The sequence below is a fragment of the Camellia sinensis genome, chromosome 3, assembly GCF_055761805.1.
Source record: "Camellia sinensis isolate YWXY chromosome 3, ASM5576180v1, whole genome shotgun sequence".
NCBI classification, from domain to species: Eukaryota; Viridiplantae; Streptophyta; class Magnoliopsida; order Ericales; family Theaceae; genus Camellia; species Camellia sinensis.
Window position 1 is genome coordinate 76651925 of NC_138963.1, and position 21402 is coordinate 76673326.

Genomic DNA, 21402 nt, shown 5'->3' on the forward strand with positions numbered 1-21402 from the left:
ATAATCTTCTTTTGTCTGAAAAAATGATTCATCAAAAAAATAAGTCACCATCGACACATATAGATCACCAAATGGTCCCAAGCATTCCCGAAAAATATTCATTTATTTTTAACTTATAGTACGTTTTGTATTTCATATGGATACAAGGCTTTTACTATTATTAATTATATGATTATTATATGTTACATAGGACCAGAAAACAAAATCATAAGATAAATTGTGTACATCAATGGAGAAAGAAAGGATGCGGAGACTATTGGTTGAACCTGACAACAACCCTCATTCCCCCAAATCCTTCAGACTACATTAATTGTTGGCAAACATTTGGAAAATTGCTGTATGCACTTGGGACAATACCCGTCAGCCTAAGGGGAGCCGTTGATTCACGTAGATCTATGCATGTAGCAGCAGATATATGCGTGAAACAGCTCCCCAAATCACAATCACGTGGTGCTCTATGTTAATATAATTAGTAAAGGTGGAGAATTAAAAAGTGGAGTACTAAAAGATGGAGTACTGATTACTTGTGCTGGGTAATTGAGGAACATGAAAGGACATAATAAATTATACTTAACGAAAAAATATAACCATGTGCTACTTCGATACTACCGTATAATTTTCCTGTTAGCACATACAACCCTCTTTTGCAGCAACTACCCTCAATTTACATGAGACTGGGGAAAACAACAACACCACAAAAACTCAGTAGTATATTTATTTATTTTCATTATCAGATCACAACCAAATCTAATTTTATTTAGAGAGTAGCAATATCAGTTCAGAACTAATCACCTTCCAATTAGGCATTTAGTGCTGACTTTGCTGTGTACCTGTTATGGTTGGTGAGACATGAAATAGATCACGAGTTCATCCCCCGTCAAATGGAAAAGATGACAGAAATTTCAGATCTTTCTTGATAATATAGTAGACAGATACCTTGGTCCACATGTTAGTCAATGGATTAGATTAGTACACACATGTTCAAGCCGATTTACATTCCCAATGTAAATATCAACTTTAAAAAAATTGATTAGAGCATGGAGAAAATTAAGAAAAATAAAATAAAATGAGAGAACTGATTTGATTGGCAATTCAAACCAAAACCTGAAATCTAGAATACATATGTGTGTGTGTATATGAGGTTCACATAAAATTCGCAGCTCAAAACATACACTAGCTCATTTAATGTTCTGGCATCAATAAACATATGGGTATTCGTCCAACAGATAGCCCCCCCATCACAAACAAAAGTAACGAAGGGGAGAGGGATATAAAAAAAAAAAAAAAAAAGAATCATAAAAAAGACAAAAACTTATCTCATGCAGATGAGATGGGTGACTAAAATTTACTATTCTACACTGACCGGTCATTCCCAATTTCCAACTTCCATATACTTGTATATCTGCAACAACGACAACAATTTACAGCGACAGGAGTGTACTCTTACCCCCATTCAGGCATCTCTATCAACCCACATAATGCAAATCTTATGCATGTTTGAACGTTCATGAAGGTCGTCTCTCAATGAATGGTGTACACGTTCATGAAGTAGATTGCAGTGAAAGAATCATGACAGAATTCAAAAGAGCTCCTCTGAATTAAACTTGTTCCAAGCCTCCTATTTTACCACATCCAATTTAAAATGAGAGCAAGCCCAATAGTATGACATTTTCCAACACATCGATAGAAAACAAAAATTATCTACGAGGAACGTTATAACTGAAGTATAGAGAACAAAAATTAAAAAGCATAGCTCATGAGAATAAATTCAACACGGAGAGAGAGAGAGAGAGAGAGAGAGAGAGAGAGAGAGAGTGCACTGATCTAGACATACAAGACATGGTTTACATGATGCTTTCATTCATCCAAACAGAGTGATTTAGATTTGAGGATATTTGGTTTTTTTCCATCTAAATGCATATAAGCAAAAATTTGAAGCTTGGTTTTTTCTGAAAAATCAAACATGTAAAAGTAATAGCAAATTGAACAAATACCAACACTAAGCAATTATAAGCAAGTGCATAGCATAAATGACAGGAAGATCGAACACTACGCAACATAATTGTATGCACTAAGCAACACTAAGATGGGTGCTTGTAAAAATTGCTTAGTGCATACAAATCAAAATAGCAATTATATCAATTATAATGTATGGACATTATAATCAAAATAGCACACATAGTTCATGCTAAAAAATAGCAATTATAATGTCCATACAAATCAAAATCAAAATAAAAAATGTGTGCTTGTAAAAATAACTAAAAATGCTCAGATAATGAAACAAGTACCTTAAGAAGATCGAACACCTTCTCCGCAACATATTTTTGTTGAAGAGTGGCACCCTTTTGTTGCACCTTATCGGGATGGATGCACAAAGTTGCCTTTCTATAAACTTTTTTGACAGAGGCACCAGTAATCAAATCAGTCAGAGAAACAGGCTGCCAACCGCATTCAGGCCATAGCACCTGTTCATTGTTCAACAGTTAAAAACTAACATTTACAATAAACCAAAAAAAAATAAAATAAAATAACAAAACTACTACACATTTTTTTTTTTTTTTTGGGAACTCTACAAAAATTCTACACTTCTCAAATGCATAAAGATGCCATAGAGTTTATTAAAAGAATTTAAAGACTAGGAATGGAACACAAGAATAACAATGAAAATTGTAGGTACATTTATCCATCACAATTACTTGACAGAAGCATGGAAACAGATATGGACACAAGCTAAGAAGCATGCCAACACAACAATTCTCAAAAAGTACAAGACAGGACACGATACGTTGGGGACACGCACATAATATATAATTTTATATATTTATTACATGTCATACATATAATATATCATTCTAAGATAATAAATAAATACAATATAGCACTAATTTCTAGAAATTGATATTATTTTTCTTTTATCATTGTATTCTAAGTTATTTTGTTCAAACTTATAATTAGTTTTGTGTGCGTCTAATCAATGGACACGTGTCCTCCATATGTCCAAAGAGTGTTCAAGTCAAATTCTTTTTTAAAAAATAGGACATATTTGGATGAGTGTCGGACACAAGTGGAAAAAGTGTCTGACGAGTGTCGGTGTCAGTGTCAGTGTCCGACATGCACACGCCACCCTTTTAGAAGTGTCTGTGGTTCTTAGGACACAAGACATGGTGATTTCAAAAAATAGGAATATGGACACAACAAATTTTAAAAAAATTATATATTTTTATTTGTTATGGAGATAAATATTACATCCACAAACAATTAAAATTAACAAAAAATAACACTAATTCAATGTTTTGGGGGGAGGGGGGGGGGAACCACTCTCTTAAGTTAACTCTTATCGTTTATGTCTTTTCATGGATGATTTATTAATTATTTAAATCTAAGCAAACAACAATAAACATTCATCAAAAGTATTAAGAGGGGGGGGGGGGGGGGGGGGGGGAGAAATTAGTTGGAATGTCCCTAGAAAACAAATCAATTAAATAAAGGGACACACGGGGACACGCCAGCTGGCATGTCCCGGACATGTCTCATAACTGCTATGACACTTGTTTTGGAGTGTTGGTGCTTCATAGTTGACATGTTATCACCCTCCTACGAATAAGTTGGCGCCATGAGGCGGTCTTGCTAGGCAACACATGGATCAATGACGAATCTTCAAATCTCCTGCCTAAGGCTAAGTAACAAGTGTGCCAAAAAATCTCTAGGATCTTGCCTTCAATATTCCTTTGTTTGTAGAGTTCAGTTTATGAGGCTTGGGATTGTATCTTTGTGATATTGCTCAACTTGTGCTAAGAGTGATGACCACCGATTCTTCTTCTATACTTACTCTCCTCCTCTTTCTACTCTCACTCCAAATCAAAGAAGTTAATACTCTTGTAGTATCATTTACAGTTTCCAAACACACCCTATTTTAGGCTTGACTTTCAATCCTAAGAAACCTTGAACTCCTTCCCCTACCTCCTGGCCTTCAGTTCAACACTTTAAAACATCTTATTTTGGATTTTGTTTATAGATCAATCACTTCAAAACCCAAGCCAATTATTTCAGCCCCACACCTTCTGCAAACCCTATACATTACTTCTACAGTGTTGTAAAAGGCACGCCTAGGCGTGAGGCATGAGGTGCATTCAACAAGTTGCGCGCCTTGGCCGCGACTTGGGCAGACGACGAAAGGAACACGACTTGGGGGGCTTTTTTTATTTTCAAATATTGTTTTTTGATTGAAAACTGACAGTTTGATTTATGTTAATATAAGTTGCAGCTGTTGCGATTAAACAACGCATCCTGTAAATATAAATTTCTGTGCAATCCAAACGGCTCCAGATTGCAGCTGTTGCGATTAAACAACGCATCCTGTAAATATAAATTTCTGTGCAATCCAAACGGCTCCAGATTGCAACACGCCTTGTGGTGCGGTGTGCCCCCCCCCCCAAAGGCCGTTCCCCTTCACTGCTGTATCTGTTCCCCTTCCCCTTTGCTGATTTTTTATTTTTTTTTCCCTGCTGCCTCTATTTTTTTTTGGTTGCTTTTTCGATGCCGTCTTCTTTTTTTTCTTCTTCATTGCTGTCTCTTATTTTTTCTGCTGTCTATGTTTTTTTTTGGCTTCTCTTTGATGCTGTCTTCTTCTTTCTTCTTGTTGAATGTGTATTATTTTACCTTTGAAAATTGGAATGCTAGGTAATATGTACTTTTATTGCTTTGAAAATTATTCTATAATTTGCCTTCGTTACTTTTTTTATAAAAAAAAATTCTTTATCTTAGTACTTCATGCTATGAATCATTAGTTTATATTAATTTATCTATTTTTACTAAGACTGTGTGCCTTACTTCAATAAAGTCCGCGCCTTGCCTTGCGCCTAAGCCCCAAGAGACCTTTGGTGCCTTGAGCCTTTAAAAACACTGCTTCTACCTTTTACTTTTAGAATTATAAAATACAAGCTTTCCTTGACCTAATTGCACAAAACAACCACATGCAGCACAAAACTAGGTACCTAAAGCTGTCCTGCATCTATGACGATACCTTGATCATGATCTACCAAGCATAGACACACCTACTAGGGTTGTGTAAAAGTACATCTAGACTCTAGTGCCTTGGTCCAAGTTCAAAGAAAATAAAACAAGCTCAAAAATTTTTTAAAAAATATATGGATTTAGTTAACCTGCTTAGGGTAATTTAATATTTGAAACCCTAACCTTTAGAACTAGCAAAGGTCGGCAAGCAAATCCTCCAACGAACAAAGCATGAGGAGGGTTAGAGCTTGCAGTGCAGAGACAACTCCAAAGTCTTCACTTAGTTCTAGGGAACGAGACAACAATGGTAGAGTGGTAGAGTTGAAGAGAAGTGATGGCATGGCTCTAGTGCCCTCTTATAGAAAAGGTAAACGCCATGTGGAGGAGAAGGGCTGTGCATTTGAAATGAAGGTTTGGCTGAAGATGGGGGTCTGTTGAAGCAGCGGGTCGTCTATCAAAATTGGTCTACAAAGCATGAATATGAATAGGGCATACAAATACAATACAACGCATATACAAACAAAAAAAACAACAAAAAAAAAAGAATAGAATCAGGGTACAATCAGGATACGTTGAAAAAAAAATTAAAATTTTAGTATTGTATTATAGATGAGCTCAATGAATAGTAAAAAACTATTATTTAGGAAATCAATATTAGTTCAAGAACCTAAGTTTACTTTTTCTTTTTCAGCAGGTTCTCTAAAAATTCCATTTCAATATCAAGTTTAAACTGTTTGTAAAATTGTATTGCTTTTGTTCCTTTTTCTTTTCACTAAAATTTCATTCAATATCAAGTAAGGCATTACGACCAGATTGTATCCTTATTGAGACTAGGAAATGTTTAACTAAGGTGTGTGTGTGTCATGATTTGATTAATAAAATTCTCCAATAAAATGTTTACTACTAAAAAAATGCGTAACAAGTGAAGAAAAAGTATTTTAGTACCTATTTATAAAAACAAATGAGATATCCAAAATTGCAACAACGATAAAGGCATTAAGTTAATGAATCATATAACGAAATCGTGTGAGTTGCTTAATGGTAACAATAACCGTGTTAGAAAATTGGTTTGAATTTATGCTCAGTAGATCAACTATGGAAGCAATTTATTACTAAGATTAATAGAAAAGTACATAGATAAAACGAGGGAGCTACATATAGGTTTTATAGATTTAGACAAAAGCCTATGATAGGGTGCCTAGAGATATAACATGGTGAGTGCTAAAGAATGCGATAAAAAACATGTATAATGGAACCGTGACCACAATTACGTCACCTACAAGAGAAACTTGTTAATTTTCAATCGTTGTAAGGTTGCATCAAGGGTCAACTTTAAATCCTTAACTATTTGTCTTAGTCATAGTTGAATTAACTAAACACATTCAGAATGATGTCTCATGGTGTATGTTTTCCGTTAATGATATTGTTCTAGTAAATGAAAGTAAGAAAGAAATTGACACTAAATTAGAAATCTGGAGATGCACTAAAGTCCAAGGGGTTTAAAATAAATAAAATTACATTCATGGAATGTAACTTTAGCAATAGTAGAAGTGAACATTGAAAACTAGAAGATAACAAATAGTGACATAAAATTACATAGATAAAACGAGGGAGCTACATATAGGTTTTATAGATTTAGACAAAAGCCTATGATAGGGTGCCTAGAGATATAACATGGTGAGTGCTAAAGAATGCGATAAAAAACATGTATAATGGAACCGTGACTACAATTACATCACCTACAAGAGAAACTTGTTAATTTTCAATCGTTGTAAGGTTGCATCAAGGGTCAACTTTAAATCCTTAACTATTTGTCTTAGTCATAGTTGAATTAACTAAACACATTCAGAATGATGTCTCATGGTGTATGTTTTCCGTTAATGATATTGTTCTAGTAAATGAAAGTAAGAAAGAAATTGACACTAAATTAGAAATCTGGAGATGCACTAAAGTCCAAGGGGTTTAAAATAAATAAAATTACATTCATGGAATGTAACTTTAGCAATAGTAGAAGTGAACATTGAAAACTAGAAGATAACAAATAGTGACCATTTTCATTACTTAGGTTCCATTATTAGTAAGGATGGTAAGGTTGGAGATGATTTGATTCACAGAATCAAAGTAAGTTGGCTCAAGTGGAGAAATACGTCAGGCATATTATGTGAGGAACGAATACTAACAAAATTAAAAGGAAAATTTTCTAAAACAATTATGGGGTCAGCGACGTTTTACAAGAGTATTGGGCAACGAAGAAACAACATGTGCATAAAATGAATGTAGTTGAGATGAGAATGCTTGGGTGGATGTGCATAAGATTAGAAAAAATAGAATTGAAAATGAATATATTCATGAAATGGTATGTGTAGGACCTATTAAAGAGTAATGAAAACAATATATGAATTTATTTAATTTAACTTCACATATAGCCCTTGATAGAGCGAAATGAAAAAAAAAATATTCATGTAGCCAACCCCACTTGATTGGGATATAAAGCTTAATTTGGTTTGATTTGGTTACTAAAAGGTGTTGTATGCAAAAGTATTGTACACATGTTTACTTATTTAATTGTTGAAATTTCATTTTTGTATCAGTATATATATTTTATTTTATCCTTCCTTACGTTCTACAAAGCATGGATATAGATACGAGACACATGCATAGCAAATTACGATTATGTTAATTTGATAAAATTTGAAAAAGTAAGGTACTACTTTAATCTTACTATTTTCTTCTTTGGTAAGATATTTAAAAAAAAACTATATTGAAAAACTATTCTTGTATATTTATTATAATAATTATTCTCTAATAACCAAACCAAAAATTTTTTCAATCTCAATTTTATAATAGTTCGAATATGTGACTTAAGAGTGTTCGAAAAGTATCCAATACTTCTCAAAATGAACATCAAGTATTGAATATGTTTAGAAACTGTCATATTCTTATCCACTAGTATCCAAGAAGTATCAGTATTCAATACAGGTACGATGCGGAGACGACTCCCTTTTAGAAGTATCCATGCTTTATAAGATTTTGTGGTGATATTCGTATCCGCTAGTATTGAATATGTTTAGAAAGTATCATATTCGTATCCGCTAATATCCAAGAAGTATCGGTATTCTATACAAGTACGATACTGAGACGACCCTTTTAGAAGTATCCGTGCTTCACAAGATTTTGTGGTGACGGCTGAGGAAAAACCTGTTGTTGTGCTTAGAGGTGTGAGTAATTTGGCGACTTTCCTTCTGAAGATTTTGATAATGATGCTCTGAGACTGATACAAGTTATTAATGAAAAGTAGAGACCTAGATTGGATGTGAAGTGGTGGGAAGGACCAGAATAAGCACAAGTAGTGAAGAAAAAAGCAATGGCAGCAGTGAATCCTGAAAATAATTTTAGTGGGTTCAATCCCTGTGTCAAACTTACGACAATATTGTTATGCTATTCTACATTTGCAATGGAACTACAATAGAACTATACAATTACTACAATACCAAACTACCAATGCTACTAGTTGAATGCCATAATGCTGCTAGTTGGCAAATTTGAAATCGTTACACATTTTTTTTATAAAAATATATATCATAACAAATATATAATTACCTTTGAGTTTTGTTATCAATGTGCTTATGGCACACCCAAAAAAATGTATTATATTATATTATGCTAAATATATTTAGTTTGCTCCATATTTGTATTAATTATGCCCTTCACTTGATCCATGCAAAGCCATCTACACGAAAAATAAATAAATAAATAAATTTTATACAGAAAACACACCCAGAATGATATATCAATGAAATTATTGAAATTATAAGGATAATGGTTGGTGCTGTGATAATAATAATTTTTTTTGAAAAAAAAAAAGAGGAAGCCAAAAAAAAAAAAACATTACAAGAAACCACATAATTCTATTTGAAAATTAACAAATTTGATTGATTGACTGACTAGTAGTTGGAGCAATAAAAAAAATTATTAAATATGTGCCTATTTTCCCACATCAAGACAATCTCCATTAAACAAAAACTAGTAATGATATACAATCAAAAAATTTGTATATTATTTTTATATAGAATGATGTGATTTCTTGTGGTTTTTTTCATTTTCAATTAAAACACTCACTATTATCCTCACAATTTCACAAATGTCATTGACACATTATTCTCTGAATGTATTTTCTATATAAAAATTCTGTTTACAAATCATTTTCAAACCACAACCTATGAGCACCGCCATAACAATGCGTCAACTCAAACACAATAGTTAGCAGCATCCATTCACCACTTTAGTGTTTTAAAAAGCTCTAGGTGCATTGAGGCACTAATGTCTCCTGAAGCTTAAGCGTGGGGCGTGGGGCGTAAGGCGAGGGCGCGCCTCACCAAAGCAAGGCGCAAGTTGTTGAAGATAACCAAAATATTAATATAAGCAAAATTTTTAACATAAAACAAATATTCTTAGAATTTCAAAAAAAAAAAAAATAGAACGACATTCAATATTCCAAAAATCATGAAAAATAATATTCAACGTTTCAAAATTTTCTCAAAAATAATATTCAATTTTACTTTGTCCTAAACTATTTATCTTTCTTTATCAATTTATTAACGTGATTCAATTCTTTTTTTAGATAAGAAACTCACACCATATAATACCTTAGTGGCTTTAATTTTAAATCGGGACCAAATTGCCAGATAGCTTTAATCATTGGCCCGAAACTGTTGTAATTTATTACATTGAAAGGAATCCCAAAGCCATATATCCATCTTGCAATCCCAGAACTTTTGCTTAATGCCTAGAACTTTTTTTGATATGAAAATTGGAGCTCAAAGCATGTGTTTACATTTTACATTAAAGACGTAATTTCATATGGTTACACACACAAAGAATAAGGATGGAGCAAAAATTTAAATGAAGTGCATGACGCGTGCGCCTTGCGCCTAAGCCTATGGCACGCACCTCAAATGTGCCTTTCGCGCCGCCTCAAGCTGTATGAGGCACCTCAGGTGCATCTCGCGCCTAAGCGCGCGCCTTTTACAACTCATGCACCACATGGGGTTTGAGCTAAAAATGAGTGGGTTCATTGCTATCTATTATTAACTTGATAAACTACAATATCTTCATATATGATCAAATGTTTACGAAGCTCATAGGGTTCATCCGAGAACCCTCTCAATAACACACAGTGTCACCCTTGGGTAATGGAGTGGTGATAGTTAGAGCAGGTTTGTTGAAGGTTTCCAGTGTAATTGTTCAGGAAATTTTTTTAAATTGATTTTCTTATTTGTGAGCTGCAATAGGAGTCCTTCACCCCCTTGTATGAGGGTGGTGCCCCCTTGGCACTTTCTCTAATGCAATTTTATTTACTTACCAAAAAGGACCTTCCATAAACCCTTAAAAAATAAGGACATCAAAAAGAATAACAGTCCACCTTTTCTTTCTAAGATGCACAACCACTTTCCAAGGAATGTAACAAAGTCCATACCTGAGAAGTTTTGGTGCCACATGAAGGGGCTAATAGCATATGTAAAAACTATAAATACTTGAGCAAGCAGCAAGGTCAATTAAGATTATGCTCCAAAACCTAAACCAACAATTCGCTTGCCTAGAAGAACCTGATTGACTTGTTTTATTGCTCAAGATCATGACAGTCTGTCTCATCTAGCAGTTTACCTAGTATTTTGGCACAATATTATGAAAGAAAAGAGTCTCAAAGCCCTTCCTAAGCTTACCAAGTTTCTACCTTTTCTATCTAATTGCCCCTAAAAGCAACAAAAGTTTGTACATGAAATTTTGTGAAGTACACTGAAACTTTATCTTCAAGTAGGGCTGTTCATGGGTTGAGTCAAGTCGGTTTCACCATTGAACTGTCACTCGAACCAACCTCATTGGCTTAGAGAAGTTGTCATCTGTTTTCGACCCAAATAGTGCTCGAAACAGTGCACATCGAGTGTTCGGTTTGGCGGGTGGTTTTCGGTCGGCAGATCTTCCAATCACTGCTTCAATTCCATGGCTTTTGTCCCTTCCTCTCACACAAATCACAGTACCACAGATATATACAATATATACATACAAATTGGACAGATAACTAACTCTCACACACTAGATATTTTCAGAAAGAGTGGAGTAAAAATTGAAAATAGACAGAGGAGACACATATTTCTGCCATAGCACAGCATCACCATTATTGCTACTGTACACCACTGCCATGTACGAGTCTTCAATCGCTGATTTACACCACTAAGGGTTTCAATTTCGGTAGATGTGAGACACAAAGATGATGGCTTTTGGGTTTGATTGGTAGATTAGAGAGAGGGAGATGAAACTGTAAGACAGAGAAAGGGTTCAATGGCTTTTGGGCTTTATTTCAGTACACATCTTAGACTGGAGTGAGAGAGAATGAGAGAGATAGAGACAGACATCAGGATGAGTGGAGAAGACATACGGGTTTATTGAGAGAGAGGGAGAGATCAGATTCTGAGGGGATAAGACAAATCTTGGGAAGATAACATGTAACCTTAGGGATTCCCTAGGAGGTCTTCATCCACTATCTTCTGAGCCAAACTGGACACATAACCCACTGCAGTATACATATAAATATATATATATATATATTCATATATATACAATTCGGTCGGGTCGGGTTGAGTGGGCTATGTTGCGTGATGCTAGGTAGCCGACCGAAATCTGCAGAATTTTGATGGATTTGAACCGTTACCGACTGAAGCACAGTTCAAAACCGTCTGTGGAGGGGTTGGATCAGTCAGCTTGGGTCGGTTGTGGCGGATGGTTCGGTCCATTGAACAGCCCGATCTTCAAGTGCATTTTGCAGCTATAAATGAAGCAATATTATTACTCCATCCCCTTTTGCGTGGTATGTTTGACCACACACAGTTTAAGGAAAGTGTCTTTAAATAAGATTTACATAAATGCCCTTTATCCTATTTGGATAATTTCGTTGGCAATCATAAATTCTATTTACAAGAAGGATAATTTGGGAAGTGACGATTGAACTTTTTAAATTTTAAACTTTGGCACTAAAATGAGACTTACAAGAATTAATGGTATAATAAAGGCCCATTGGGTTTCAATGATTAATGTATATGAACGTCAGTATGGGAAACATGAACAGAACTAGAGCAACAACTTCCAAAGAGGGAGAAAAGAAGAATCAGAAAGAAAAGCTTATATGAAACCACAACCAAAAGCTACAACACCAGGGAAAGGGTTAACTTCAAAACCCAAAAACCAAAAAAATGCTTGAAAAGATTGCAGAAGAGTGGAAAAATTAATAATAACCAGACAGGCTTTAAATATCAAGCACCACAAGGAATATAATCAAACTCACATATTGCATCGTTGAAAGCAGTGCACGTATATTTCCTTCTTTCCCTGCAGACCAACGCTTGATCTCAACATCTAATGATTCGGCAATCCTCTGAAACCATGAGCAGCTCAAAATCAGACATGTGAAACAACATAAGCTGATGACAAACAAATTTTAATGTAGCCAAGAGGTAAAACCAACATAAACATAATTATTTGATAATATGCATGACAGGTTTCCATAACTGTTTCAAAAATCAAGTTGTCCTGCTTAGAAGCATTTTTCTTTTTTTCTTTATTTTGGGAGGACGGTCAACCTGAAATATCACATATATTGATCCAACCAAGATGCATGCAACAATTTTTTTCATAATTGTAAGTACGATGAGGCACCGTATATTGATTGCCCGACTCTGGAATAGAAACCCTCATCATTCGTCAATAAAATATAATCTAGAATAAATATATCCTAAGAAGCACAAACACTTCTGAAAAAGTGACGTATTTGTGTCGTGTCCGTGTCAAACACTGATACCCTTTGGACACTTCCCCGACACGTGTCCAACACTCTTCAAAATGTGACCTATGTTTTTATTTATTTCTAAGACCCGGACACTCTTTGGATACTTAGAGAACATACATGTCTATCGCTTAAACACGTGTTTATCAATTAGACACAGGTAAAACAAATTATAGGTTTGAACAAAACAACTTAAGATACAATAATAAAATAAAGACCACATAAATTTATAGAAATTAGTGTCATATTGCATTTTTATTATCTTTGAACGATATATTCATATATATATAACATATAATAAATATATAAATTACATATTTCATGTGTGTCCCCTATGTGTCGTGTCTTGCATTTTTTGAAAATTAGTGTGCCTGCATGTCCGTGTCATATCGTGTCACGTATCCGTGTCCATGTCTGTGCTTCTTAGAATGTAACAAATGATTTGGCATTTAACCAGCAAACTGCCAGACCAAATTGATAGAGTGAAGCTTAAGTTGCTCCACTTATGCCCTGCTTAAAGTTGAGTAGATAAGTCTAATGTCATCTGGTACACCTTGAAAAATTAGCCAAATGTAACAGAACCCTCTTTATACCATTTTTTTTATTAGTACAGTATGTACTAGTATTGCACACCATGAGTTTGTTGGTCTTTCAAGTAGAACGAAAGGGTAAATAGAGTGTTTGTTAGACATGATATCAAGACAAGAAGGATCCTGGATTTGAGTACAAGACGGATCTACCTTGCTCCTCTTTACTTGTGTCCAGTGCATATGCCTTTCAAATTCTGTGTATGTAAATGTGAATTTAAGAGTACTATGCTTGCAGGCTAATGGTAGCAATGCTAGTTGATTTCTGCATCAAACTATGAAAAATAATTTCTTCAATAAATTTTAAATGCTAATTTTTATTTGTATTTTTTGGTTTGATTTCTAACTGCACTTAGTTACAAAGGATAGGCTGGAATTTCATTCAATAGTGAGGTATTTTGCCCAACTTCATGAAAATACTTAATTGGAGGTTTATGGTTCGACACTGAATCGACCCGACCTGATCCACTGCACCTCAAGGTATCAATGAGTTCCCCCTCCCGAATGATTCCTGGGTCCACCACTGACCGAGTGTACTGGGGGTGGTGGTCTGAACTGTAGAAGTTAGTTAGGAAGGGAACATGAATTCTATGCATACATATGTGTGGCGAATAAGCCTGTGGTGGGTTGGTTCCAATTTGTTGCATGCATGTGGATCTTCTTTAATCAAACTTTTTATTTAGTTCTTCCTTAAAAAGTTACCAATTTTGAAGATAAAAATAAAAGAAGGGTATCAATTTTGGGTTTACAGCACTTGCGTGCATTGTTTTAAGTAAATGTTAAGTTTGATGAAGATGAGACATGGAGGTTGGGATGGGGGATTTGTGTTGATGAGGCTTTGGTTGGATATTATGGATATGGAACCATGGGGCGTGGGTATGGTCGAAGTTGGTGGTCAGCAGGTGGCAATGGTAGTAATAGGGAGAAAATGGAAGAGCCTTTGGTAGAGAGAGTGATGCAATCCACAATGAATAAAGTTATTTAATTAGTTTTTATTTAAGTTTCTTATTTGGTCTTCGATAGGTTTTGGAAGTCAACGTTTTAGTAGTTTCCCATTTTGGAATCCTAGTTAGTTAAGGAAGTCTCTAAGATCTATATAGAGTCATGTAATACTTCTAATTCAATAGAATTGATATTTTAGAGAATTTCAAGAGTTTTGAAGCGTTCTTATGGATTGTATGATGCAATCAAACCCTATGTGTGATGCCTAAGGAATTCTATAAGTGATTCCTTAAACTATCTTCTTCTTTCTTTCTTTCTATCTTTCTTTCTTTCTTAAATTTCAGCACTTTCACAGCCCATGTTTTGATCTCTTTCCTCCCGTTTTATCATCCCTAAACCTAGTTCATTCTATTCATCAATTGAAAACCTAAAATTCCCACTGATTTTTACCATTAAACCACCATAAAAACCCACAGAAATTCAGTTAAAATGTCCTTATAACACTGTCCTACATTAGAGAGGTAGAGCTGTAAGTGCTCTTGTATAGTGCTACAACAGGATTGATTATTTTACTTGCTCTCTAAGTGGCATACAATGATTGGGAAGGTTTGCACTCGTATGGAGTTAGTACAATTATTTTCTTTTTCTTTCCTTTTTCTCTTCCGGTTTGTAACATTTTACCCTTGGTCCACTAGTCTTCAAAAAAATAAAATAAATAAATAACTGCAATTTCCCTAAAATCCCTGTGCAGCCACAGAAGGGGAATGGAAAACTTTCAAAAAAGTGAAGTTGGCAAGAGTTGGTGATCGTAGAGAAAGAAACCATAAGCTCTGCAGCAAAGAGAGGGGGTGCGCGGTGTCTAATTATTAGGGGGTTAGAGGCAATTATGCCACCATTGGCGGTGGCAATAGCCTAATGAGATGATTGCAGTAGTGAAGAATTGGTACTGATTATGGATCCTGCTTTGTGGTTCATCAAATGGCAGCCAATTAGACAGCATGATGATGCATACAGCAATCAGTGGTTGACAAAAGGTTCTGATGATAACGGAGGTGAAGGGAAGCAATTATGTACAAACGTTACCCTGTTGGAAAATGTAAGTGCAAGGAGAAAACGGTATTTTTTACAATTTGAAAGTGGAGCATACCTAAGCTAATTCAAAAGATGCATTAGGTACTTACATGTCTTTCTTCTTGATCCCTCTGAGTTTGCAAGTCCCGCTGATTCTTTTCAGCCAGTGCTTTAGCCTGAATGCACAGATTCAACAATTAAAATCTAAGAATCCAAACTAAATGCATAAAAAAACAGCAACCAAAACTCATACCATAACCGCAAGGCAGAGTATGTAACCAATGATTCCTCAAATTATAAAATAAGGAGGCCATGGCTATAGCCGAGGCAACTAATTGAGACACGGATTGCTTTGTCCAAAGCCTATTCTGCTTTGGCAATAGCATCGTAAAATTAGAAACATCTTGGGGCAGAGAACACATACCGCACGCTCCTGGGTCCTTTGGTGGCGTTCCAATCTTGCTCTTCTTCTGTCTTCAGTTTCTCCTTCGAATTCCGGGAATTCTCCAGAAGATTGAGCAGCTTTATCAAGCAAAAGCATTTCAACAAGTTAGCAAAATGAGTGAGAAAAAGGGAGAAGAGAACACATAATAAAAAAAGTTACCTCCAAAAATTGAAGATAGATCATCAACAATATTAGTAGCTGAAGATGTTTTCCTCATGTTGGATGAGGTACTAACAGATGACGTCCTCCTTGGCCCTTCAGATCCTCCCTTAAATTGGGGATTCAACGCAGGGTCCTGAAATTGCAGATAGAACAGAAAACCAAACGCATAGAATGAACAATACAGCCTTCAATACTGGGACAAGAGAGAAACGCAAATGCACGCTGCAGATGTTACAGCTTTAGGTACTTACAGAAGAATTTTCCCTTGGCCTTGGTGCACTGCTTGGTCGAGAACCCATGTTGAAAAAGGATTCAAGATCATTATCATTCTTTTGTTGGTTCATCCTTGCAGCAGCAGCCCTTTCCCTGGCTTCAGCAGCAGCCCTTTCTCGAGCCTCTGCAGCAGCCCTATCTACGGCAGCCCGTTCAACTCTACGTCGTGCTTCAGATTCAGTTCTAGCAGCCGCAGCTTTCTCCCTTGCTTCTGCATTTGCCCTTTCCCTAGCATCCGTGGCAGCCTTTTCTGCCCTTTCTCTAGCCTCTGCTGCTGCCCTTTCACGGACTTCAGCTTGTACTCTCTGAACTGCAGCCCTTCCAGCACGTTCTCGAGCTTCAGCTTGTGCCCTCTCAACAGCAGCCCTTTCAGATTTTAGTCTTGCATCAGCAGCTGCTCTATCTCGTGCATCTGTAGCTGCTCTCTCACGTGCTTCCCTAGTAGCCCTTTCAACAGCTTGTCTGGCCTTCTCCCTTTCCCTTTCAATCTCTCTTGCCCTCTCCCTCTCCCTCTGAAGTCTCCTCCGCTCTCTCTCTTCCTCCTCCCTCTGTTGCCGTTCTTGATCTAATCTCTCCTGGTTTTCTTTGTATTCTCTATCCTGATCATCTTGCATAGCCTGTTCATCTTTCTCCAGTTGCACAGCTTCTTTACTTCTAGCAGTCTTCGCATACTCTCTTTCCCTTACTTCCTTTGCATGCCTGAATTTAGCCTCAGCTCTATCCATAGCTTCCTTAATGGCAGCTGCAGATGCAGCAGCAGCAGAGGAATTTGTGTTCAAGTCTTCAACAGACTGAATATCAGCATACTCATCAACATTATTTCTGGTCCTACCCATGGCAAAATCATCAAGTTCATCTATTTGAGACACCACAGTTTCCTTCACTGGAGGACGGGTCAGCTTAGGACTTTGAGAGTATTGAGTAGAACTCGATGAATAAGAAAACTCATTACTCTTCTTTCTTGCATTTGAAGTAAAAAACCCTGCTTCTGACTTTGAAGCCCTTGCCGGTATAGGAGGAGGGGATCTCGAAGGTGGTGGAGCACTTGTGGGATGTGTAGAAAGAGGAATCTCTGATACAGTGAGCCATACATCATCAGATGATTCCATATATTCTTCTGATTCTGGAGACACATCTACCTGGAAATTTGTCTCTCTAGATTTAGCATTTACATAAGACGAGGAATCAGATTGACCAACAGACTTATGAGAATCTGTTGAAACACTTGGCATGTCAAACACAGTTTGATGTGATTCCTGGAAAATGTCAGCAGACATCTTCTGTGACTGACTCTCAGTATCCCTGAAAGAAGATCTCCCAATTGGTTCAGAACTAGCAGAAGTTTGTGTTCTACCCATGCTTGATCCTGTCCTTGAAGGGCTCCCATCCTTCACCCTGTTATTCATCTCAGATGAAAATGCAGGAACAGATTTTCCAAAACCATCAAAGGGATCTATATCATCGAATACCCCACCACTAACTGATGAACCACTGACTTTTGTGTTTCCAGAGTTACCAAGCTTGCTGATCTCGTCAAGTGGATCGGTGAACAGCCCGGGGGATGGAACTGTATGGGCTGAAGTTGATTCTAAAACAACGAAGGGGTCCTCCATCACATCAGAAGTCGGTGTGGTTGAATTCCCAGTTGCTTTTTGTGCCTGATTAGACTCTGAAAGTGGCCTGTGCAAGAAATATGGAGTTGAGATATTAATCAACAGATATTATTCATACATTCATTCCAGTAATGATTGTTAACCCAAGCATTGTCAACATATCATCTCAATGAACTGGCAATTTCTTCTGGGACATAATTGCTTACTTAACATTTCAAATTCTACTTCTAACAATGCAAAGTAATTGCTTCATTTTAAAAAAATTTAAGAATTGAATGTAATCATCATGTATGGCAAAGTTTCTAAGGAAGGTGAAAACCACATTAGCCATTATATCTTTTGGTAGTTGTACTAGAGACCTTGATCAAATCCTATCAAATATTTCCTTCATCCACGTTGGGGGTCCATAAACCTACAAAATGATTATTCCTAATAAGCACCACACAAATCTTTTACTCTCAAATATAATCTTCCAAACCATGTGCCTAAGATCGCTCACAAGACGACTTCTTTCCCAATCTCCCCCAAATGGTGAATTTTGGCAATATCACTCTCAATGAGTCCAATAGTCATGCTATCTTTCCCAACAAAAATAATAATACTAATAATACCTCCCCTCCTACTTTCCCAATCTCCCACACCTAAATTTTGGCAATATTACTCTCAGTAAGTTAAACAGTCATTATTTATTTCCCAATAATAAATTTTTAATCCCCAAATAAGCTACCCTGCTTTGCACAAAGGAAAATAACACGGGTTTTTTTAATAGCAATGCTCAAAACTGTACAAACCATGTGGCACAATTTTAAGAATGCGATTTTATTTACCTAGAAGTTTCTTTATCTTATTTTGTAAAATTTACCTAGAAGTACTTACTAAGATAAAAACTTAAATGTATGCTTTAAGATAGTGTAATTAAACATGTGTGCCGCCAAAATAATTATTCATCACTATTAGATTGTTAATTGCATATAAATTACAAAAATGGGAAACGGGAAACTGGCAAAAGGGTTGTGAATCAATGCAGTTTATGTGGGGTGCAAGCAAGAACTGTGCCCCATATTCTGATATACCCCCATAATTTAATATCATTTTGTTAATGCTTGTACAAAAATTTGCTCTTGATGAAATTACATTTGCATATTCAAGTTCAAAAATTCCTTTTTGTAGCTTCCTCAATTTCATAATATAAATATAGGCATGTGTTTTCTTAACTGCTTTCTAATAAAATGCTCTGAAAGACACTGCCCTTCAGCTCAAAGTACACTAACTTAGCCAAAATTAGAAATCAAACTAAGTAAGAATTGTCTCTCAAAAGTTTGAATCTAATGCCAATTGTTTAACATAAAATGATACATTGCCATTGGAGCATTATAAAGCAGTGAAATTGCAGTAAACAAAGACAAGTACCTGTTGCTTTTTGAGGGAGTGGTACTACCAAACCCAGGCAATAGATCATCTAAACCTCTCGAACTCTTGTTGTTCTTAGGTTCGGACTTCTCAGTCCGGCCAAAATTCCCAAGAAGATCGTCAAATGGAGAACTCTGTTTCTGTTTCTGATTCTGATTCTGATTCTGATTTGGGGGCGAAGAAACGCTCGTAAACACATCGTCATCGTACCGCATCGACGAAGAGGTCGATTTACTCTTCAACCCAGGTAACCCATCGAAAATGTCTTCATCATAAACAGGCTTATCGTACACCGGCGATGAAGCCCTGTTCTTCGAATCGTTCTTCGCCGATGAAGTCGATGAGCTCTTAAAAATCGAATCGTAATCGAAATCCGACAAGGAAGAAGCCGACTTACTGTTGTTGGTATTCGTATGTTTCGGAGGTCCACCAAACACATCGTTGAACAACAAGCCGTCGCGATTGTGATCGTCGACGAACGGTGATGATGATGATGATGTGCGATCATGGCGATCTATGCCGTCCGATCCGACGGCGGAGAAGTTGGCTTTGGAAGATGCCATGGGGGCTGATTTTCCTTGGGGCTTGAACCCAAAGTCTCTGGCCAACATACCAAACTCATCCATTGCTTATTCCAAAAAAAAAAAAAAGTTTTGATTTCTCTTCAGATCTTGAAGATGGATTTGAATCAGATCTGGAGAAATTGCCCTTTGTGATAGGGCAATTAGGGATTCAATGATGCTAGTGATTGACGATTTGACGAGAGAGAGAAGATGAAGATGAAATTGGGAATTTCAGAGCCAAATATACATACATGTGTGTATATATGTGATTAAGCATAGAAATGTGAGAAATGAACATCAAGGAAGGTGTGGCTCTGCTGACTGCTTCTCTCCTTTTTCTCTTTCTTTTCTCTTCTTTCTTGCTTCTCTTCTCTCTCTCTCTCTCTCCCTCTCTCTCTCGGGGCTCTTCATTTTCTTTATAATATTTTTTATTTATTTAAGAAAAAATCCTGATATTATGGTGATTTTCCATAATGGCCTCTATGATTCTCATATTTATTTGAAGAAAAAACAAAAACAACCCTAAACTTTGATGAAAATATAAAAAGAGCCCTAATAATTTCATAACTTACAAGACAATCCTTAAAATTTAAAAACAATCCTTAAAATTTTAAAAAAATAAATTACACTATATGTCCCTCTAGTTTGACTAAAATTTCACTTTGGCTCTCGTAGGCCTCTTTTGAAAAGTGAGTTAAAAGTCACTTCCTATCTTTTAATCTATTAATTACATCATCTCTTATATTTTTTTAACATGTTTTTTTAAAAAAATTCAAAAGTCAACGTTTAACCATCTTTCCAAAATACCTCGTAGTTTCAATTTGAACAATTTGGCCCTTACATTTTCAATGTTGTTACAGTATGGAGTGTACAGCTTTTTAGTTTGAATTTTTCAATTTTTGATTCAGTACCAATTCAAAGACCGAGTAAACTAAATTGAAACATATCGTTTCAACATATATTGTATTTATAATATATATATATATGGACAAAATTCATTTTACCTCTATGTAGTATGACTTGATAGCACTTTACTCCTTATCTTTTAAAAATAGCCATTTATCCTCCACGTGATTTTGAACTAAAGTGCAATCATTAAGACCGTTAACTATAGATGTAAAATGACTATAATACTTTCAAACCCTATATATTTTATTATTTTATTTCTGTCATATCTTATACCCATAATTTATAGGGCAAATTACAAAAAAAAAAACCTAAGACGTGATATTACTTCCATGTCAAAACTAATGCCCCCGTTTATGTCTGTTTGATGAAGTAATGGAAACCTCCATTTTTGTGCCATTGTCATCCCAAAACAGCATCGTTTTTCCCTAGCCTCGTATAAAAGCCTCATTTCGTCGATTAGCCCGAGATGCATAGGATGAAACCTAGTATCATCTTTTTCATTGATCCTGTGCACGATAGAGTCTCAATTTCTAATTTATCGACTTGATTCAACCTATCTTTAAAACTTCATAACTTT

The 21402-nt window shown here is 35.8% G+C and overlaps 1 protein-coding gene across 1 annotated transcript; it reads right to left on the reverse strand.

The window, feature by feature from the left end:
• Positions 1-1057: 1057 nt before the first annotated feature.
• On the reverse strand, positions 1058-20433 carry LOC114316737 (auxilin-related protein 1-like). The gene is made up of 8 exons (XM_082920102.1): positions 19354-20433; positions 16309-18010; positions 16055-16190; positions 15875-15972; positions 15561-15626; positions 12353-12442; positions 2289-2465; positions 1058-1618 (listed from the first exon to the last, which is right to left on the reverse strand). The coding sequence occupies exons 1-8, from the start codon at positions 19977-19979 to the stop codon at positions 1580-1582; spliced, it is 2934 nt and encodes a 977-aa protein (XP_082776228.1). The 5' UTR covers positions 19980-20433; the 3' UTR covers positions 1058-1579.
• Between the last annotated feature and the right edge of the window lie 969 nt (positions 20434-21402).